Source organism: Arachis ipaensis, chromosome B05 (genome assembly GCF_000816755.2).
Source record: "Arachis ipaensis cultivar K30076 chromosome B05, Araip1.1, whole genome shotgun sequence".
NCBI classification, from domain to species: Eukaryota; Viridiplantae; Streptophyta; class Magnoliopsida; order Fabales; family Fabaceae; genus Arachis; species Arachis ipaensis.
Genome location: NC_029789.2, coordinates 92,083,696 through 92,090,134, shown reverse-complemented (window position 1 = coordinate 92,090,134; position 6,439 = coordinate 92,083,696). Strand labels below are relative to the sequence as shown.

At 37.3% G+C, this 6,439-nt stretch overlaps 1 protein-coding gene across 6 annotated transcripts; it reads right to left on the bottom strand.

The window, feature by feature from the left end:
* On the bottom strand, positions 1,131–6,069 carry LOC110272215 (nuclear pore complex protein NUP85-like). 6 transcript variants are annotated; one of them, XR_002363216.1, is made up of 5 exons: positions 4,259–4,346; positions 3,371–3,477; positions 3,117–3,186; positions 2,541–3,018; positions 1,132–1,437 (listed from the first exon to the last, which is right to left on the bottom strand). XR_002363216.1 is itself a non-coding variant. In XM_021124143.1 (4 exons), exons 2-4 carry the CDS (start codon positions 3,010–3,012, stop codon positions 1,312–1,314), a joined length of 297 nt encoding a protein of 98 aa, XP_020979802.1. In that variant the 5' UTR covers positions 3,013–3,186; positions 3,371–3,987; the 3' UTR covers positions 1,131–1,311. The 6 variants fall into 6 exon arrangements, 1 of the variants encoding a protein (XP_020979802.1); XR_002363218.1 differs by having other exon boundaries at positions 2,541–2,660; XR_002363220.1 differs by lacking the exon at positions 4,259–4,346 and adding an exon at positions 6,058–6,069 and having other exon boundaries at positions 1,131–1,437; positions 2,541–3,186.

Below are 6,439 nucleotides of genomic sequence, written 5' to 3'. Positions count from 1 at the left end.
TCTCTCTCTTCAAAAACGTTCACTAAGTGAACGTGGCGTTCACTTTTTGACCGCTACCCTTTGTTGCACGCCTTGGTGCGCTTGTTTCCTTGGTGTGTGATGGTCTTCCTTGGGTGTTCACTTATTGAACGCTGCGTTCAAAGTTTGAGCGCCACCCTTTGCTTATTTGGTGCATTTGGCCTGAGCTTCCTCCCCAAGGCTTGAAACCCACGATAAAGTTCATAAAGTGAACGCCAAGTTCACTTTTTGAACGCTATCCCTTGCCTCTTTGATGCGTTGTATTAGTGACACTACAAAAAAAAGGCCTATGGTCACGGTAGCTAGGAAAAAGGGTGACCATAGGTCTATGGTCACGGTTTTGGACCTATGGTCACGGTTTTTTACCGTGGCCTATTCTCTCGTGGGCATAGGTCTATGGTCACGGTTTTTTTATCTATGGTCACGGTTACCATTTTCAAATTCTGACACTTTAGGCCACCTTTTTTTACCGTGACCATAGCCTCTATGGTCACCCCTCTTGAAAACCGTGACCAAAGCCTTATCTATGGTCACCTCTCTTTAAAACCGTGACCATAGCCTTATCTATGGTCACGGTTTTCACCGTGGCCATAACTCTATGGTCACCCCTCCTTAAACCGTAACCATAGCCTTATCTGTGGTCATAGTTTTTACCGTGACCATAGCCTCTATGGTCACCCCTCCTGAAAACGGTAACCATAGCCTTATCTATGGTCACGGTTTTCACCGTGACCATAGCCTCTATGGTCACCCCTCTTTAAAACCGTGACTATAGCCTTATCTATGGTCACGGTTTTCACCGTGGCCATAGCTCTATTATCACCCCTCCTTAAACCGTGACCATAGCTTTATCTATGGTCACGGTTTTCACTGTGACCATAGCCTCTATGGTCACCCTTCCTTAAAACCGTGACCATAGTTATCTATGGTCATGGTTTTCACTGTGACCATAGCCTCTATGGTCACCCCTCTTTAAAACCGTGACCATAGCCTTATCTATGGTCAACCGTGACCATAGCCTGTTTTGTTTTATACGATTTAATTTTTTTTAAAACTAATCACATCCCAAAATGATCATAATCACCAAATAAATCTAAAAATAAGAAATTCAAGAAATCTAAATCATAAAAATTTTATTATAAGCTAGATATGTTTTTAGTCCAAACAACACAAATAAAAATAGTGTAAATATCGATTACATGTAATAACACGTAAAATCTCGTTTCAAAAAGTACACAAGACATCAAAATATTACATGTAGATAACTAAAGTCATTATAAGACTCATTCCATTTCATCCAAAATACAAGTATGAGAATAGAACAATTAGGCAGCACCCTTTCCCTTCTTCTGGATTTTCTTCAGTGCAACCTAAAAGCTTTTGAATTGCTCTTCGCATGTATTGGATTGCAAACTTTACCTATAACATTAAGAATCAAACAAAATCAGCTTAACAATAGTAAAACTGTTACCAAATTTTGATTCAGCATTAATTATAAGTATAAAAACAACTATATATACTCACAGTGAACTTTGGAAGATGAACTTTATATGTATCTACAAGTTCCATCATCAAATCAACCAAATCAGAGAATGGACTATCTAAAACCATCCCTGCAATTGATGGATCCTCAAGTCCATACATAAGGCTGAAGAGAGTCACATAATTAATGGCATGATATACCGGTCAAAATGATAAGTTGAATCCTTACATGCACGTAACAAGGAGAAAAAAATTGATTCACATTGGAACAAAAACATACATGAGTTTCCAATTCAACAAATAAAATTACCTAAAATAATTTTTGCTCATGAATATAATATGAAATCCTTAGTGCTACAGAGATACAAAAATCTACTTCTCAAGAATCACAATGATGGAAACACCCTCTTTCACAAGCCATTTCAGCCACCATATAATGGACTGTAATCCCTTTACGTTTTATATGATCCTTAGCTCCTTACAAATAACCACAAAATCTTAATGGAAGAAGTATTTAACAAATTAATGAGATCTCTTCGGTGGCAACTAATTATGACAATGCATTAACTGTGAACTAAACCCAAGTTTTTTTCCCCACAAACCTATTGTTGCTTAGCAAGCCATTTCTAACCCTCCTTCCAAAGAAAAAGGTCGAAGCTAGAAAGTGAATGATAAAAGCCTACCTAGTTATAGTTCCCATTGAGATACAAATCCAACAAAAAAAAATCTTCTATTGGAATTTAAATGTGAGAATTTGTGTCATCCTACTATAGCTTTATTTTTTAAAACTTAATAACTAAGTGTTTCATGTTGACATTTTAGGTAAGGAACACATTGTGTGGCATCCAAATATAATTTCAAGAGATGAAAAAGCAAGTTACAAAACTGTATATCTTTTAGCATAAAGCCATAACTCCACAATAACTATCATGTTCAAGCATATATCTACAAGTCCTAAAATGGAATTACAAAGATCATAAGAATAAATGTGTCTAAAAGCAAACATAAAAGTAGTTCTCTATAGCAGCATTGGAATATACCTTGATGAAGTCAGGCTTGGATTTAAGGAGTTCACCTAATTTTCCATTAGTAGATTCATGACATAGGCGGGGCATTTTGGAAATAAGAACAGCAACTGCCTCCACAAGCCCATTCTCTAACTGAGTAATCAGATGATGGCAGAAAATGAGATACAGTAATAAATATGTGATACAGTAGCAACAACATCAGCTTCATATAAAACAATTCCAGGATTTTTCTTTATTGGGGGGTTGTAAAAGAAGAAACATTATTAAGATATTACAAGGCTAACAGATCCATAATATAAAAAGGATAGGATAAAAAAGTACACAAACAAAATAATGATTTTCAATCTCTCTGCATATATCTAAAAGACACATCCCTACATACAACCAATACAAGTAATCCTATATAGTATTATGTTCATGATTTGATGCCAACCTCACAATTACTAAGCTGATCTAGTTGATAAGATCCATGCAACCTCAGCATTTTCACCTGTACACAAAAGCCAACTTCAACATGCAGTATTTATTTACAAGGAAACAATATATGTGAAGAAGAAAATGAAAGAAATACATTAGCTTTTTACTAACCACAATATCAAGCCAACCAACTGAGTGCAGATGACATCACTTCCCAATATCTAGGGTCATCCTCAAGCACCTATACAAACAAATTTGATATTTATACTTCTCTGGCCTGAGCGTAATTGGTTAAACACAAAACTATAAGATATATAGTATAAAGACAGCCTTTTGGTGTTCTGTGGTTTCTGCCTTTTTACAGATATATTTTTATGTTCAACTTTAGTACAATGAATTAATAAAACACATTCTGAAATACATACATGTTAAATTTGATACAACTTTTTTTTGGTCAATTCTGAAAATGATGGATGCAAAAATGAGGATATGCCATTGGAGAGCACATTTAACAAAGATATGTCCATAATACCTGTATTAAGAAACAAAAAATAAAACACTTGCATCAGTTTTGAAATATGTGTAACAAAAAATTAACATTTTCTTGAGGGAAATTTATCATTTTGTTTCTACTCCAAGAAAATACATAAAACCATCTGAACAACATATTTTTCTTCAACATGTGCTATTGCTACTTTCTCTCTGATAACTTATCCTCCTCCAATCTCATCTAAAATCCTCCTTGATTATCTAGACCTGAAACCAGCTACGTAATCATTGGCAACCAAGCATAACATAATTAAGCTGAACTCAACTCAACAAAAAGTAAAAATAGATTCAACTATGTTTATCATATCAAACTATGCCTTAATAGCTAATTGAGAAAGGAAAATTGTCAAGCTTTCATTTTTCATTGAGAATCAAGAAACAAAAAACACTACAATACACCAAGCAAGATCAACAAAGGGACACACAACCAATCAAACAACACCAATACATACAACTGAATAAAGTAGCAAAATTAGAACTTTCAAATGATTTAAACAGCATTGGGAAGTATAACAGAAATAACATGCGGATTACTGGAAATAATGGATGAAGCAAAGAAATGATGAATAATCAGTACCAGAGAATATAAGCCCAGAAGTTTCAACATATAATTAGCTCCACGATTAGGAATTATTCAGTAAAGTTCCGAAATATACACTACATTTTCCAGCCACTACTGCTGAAATAATACTTTCCGTCCATTCAAAGAAGAGAATACCTGAAAAATCAGGAAACTAAAAAGTAAGAAGTTCCCCAACGAATACAAGAAGGATGGTGATGTTGGGGGTGGAATTTACGCCAGAAACCCCCAAAGGAAAAGAGGCGGAATTTGAGGAGTAGCAGTAGCGCTGGTGGCCCTGGCAGCAAGGACGCTACACCGATTCACCTCCAGGGACAGCGAGCTCCACCGGTGGCGACTAGGTGCGGTGGCGGTGGTGGTGACGGAAATCGGCTCTCCTTCTCTCACACGCTTCACTGGCTTCCGTCAATCTCTCTCAGCGTTGCTCTCCCTTTCTCCTCAGTTCACGATTCCAACAACAGTGGCGGTCTCCATAGCTGCGACAACAAGGCGTGATAGTGACTGCGCGAGACAGCGGCCCTCCTCCTCTTCTCTCGCGCTGGCTTTCTCTCTTTCTCTTCTTGTCTGCAATAGCGCTGACGAAGAACCCGGCAGCGACAACGAGCGACGACCCGTGATGAGAGAGGCGACAGCTCCACGGCAACGAGCTGGGCGCGACGCCGGCACGCTCTTCTCCCTCTCCTTCCCTTTTTCTTCCCCCTCGAGCTCCCCTGTTTCTCATTTCCATCCTTTTTTGAACGTATGTGCGCGTTGTGTTTTGATTTAGGGATTGGGGAATTAGGGTTTTTTTTAGGAATAACAATTTTACAAAATATTTGTGATAGAATAACAATCTAGAATTTAAATATAATATAAAATTAATAGTATTCAACTTAATTTTTTATTTATAAAATTAAATTTAAAATTTTAATATTTAAAATAAATCATATAAAATTATTATTAGTTTTTAATTATTAAAATTTTTAAAAGATAAAATATTTAAAATTATAAAAATACATAAAAATATTAATTAATTTAAACTCAAATGATTAAAACTATGACCATAGACCCCTTTAGGTCACACCCCAAAACCGTGACCATAGACCCTTTTAGGTCACTCTTTTGAAAAACCGTGACCATAGACTCCTTTAAGTCACCCTCAAAACCGTGACCATAGACCCTTTTAGGTCACCCTTCTGAAAAACTGTGACCATAGACCCTTTTTGGTCACTGTAAAAAACCGTGACCATAGACACCTTTAGGTCACCCCCAAAACTGTGACCATAGACCCTTTTAGGCCACCCCCAAAACCGTGACTATAGACCCTTTTAGGTCACCCCCAAAAACTGTGACCATAGATGCTTTTAGGTCACCATTTTTTGAAAAACCGTGACCATAGCCCTTTTTTGGTCACTGTAAAAAACCGTAACCATAGACCCCTTTAGGTCACCCCTAAAACCGTGACCATATATCCTTTTAGGCCACCGTCCAAAACCGTGACCATAGACCCTTTTAGGCCACCCCCAAAACCGTGATCATAGACCCCTTTAGGTCACCCCCCAAAACCGTGACCATAGACACTTTTAGGTCACCCTTTTTTGAAAAACCGTGACCATAGCCCCTTTTTGGTCACTGTAAAAAACCGTGACCATAGACCCCGTTAGATCACCCTCAAAACCGTGACCATAGACCCTTTTAGGCCACCCCCCAAAACCGTGACCATAGACCCCTTTAGGCCACCCCCTAAAACCGTGACCATAGACCCTTTTAGGTCACCCTTTTTTGAAAAACCGTGACCATAGACCCTTTTGGTCACTGTAAAAAACTGTGACCATAGACCCCTTTAGGTCACCCCCCAAAACCGTGACCATAGATATTTTTAGGCCACCCTTTTTTAAAAAAACCGTGACCATAGCTTTTTTTTTGTCACCCCAAAAGACCGTGACCATAGAGGGTTTATGGTCACGGTTTTTTACCATGACCAAAAAAATCGTGGCCATAGACCCAAAATATTGTAGTGTGAACTCCAAGTTCTCTCTTTGAACGTTTCTCCCTTGATTGGCCTCCCCCTTTTCTTCATTTCTTCACCTATAAGCAACCAAACAAACAATCAAAGTATCACCAAATTCACAAGGTCTTTGAATTATTCATGAAATCAATTAATTCTAGCATAAACCCTATGATTTTGTGTAAAATAAATGATGGTTGATTGATTCAAGATAATCATGAAAATCCACTCCAGGTACTTACTTATTGTGCAAGAAAGTGCATAAAACCTAATGAAACTAATGAAAAATGCTTGTAAAACTAGCATAAGATGACTTGTCATCATAACACCAAACTTAAACCTTGCTTGTCCCCAAGAAAGCACTAAACATGAGAAGAA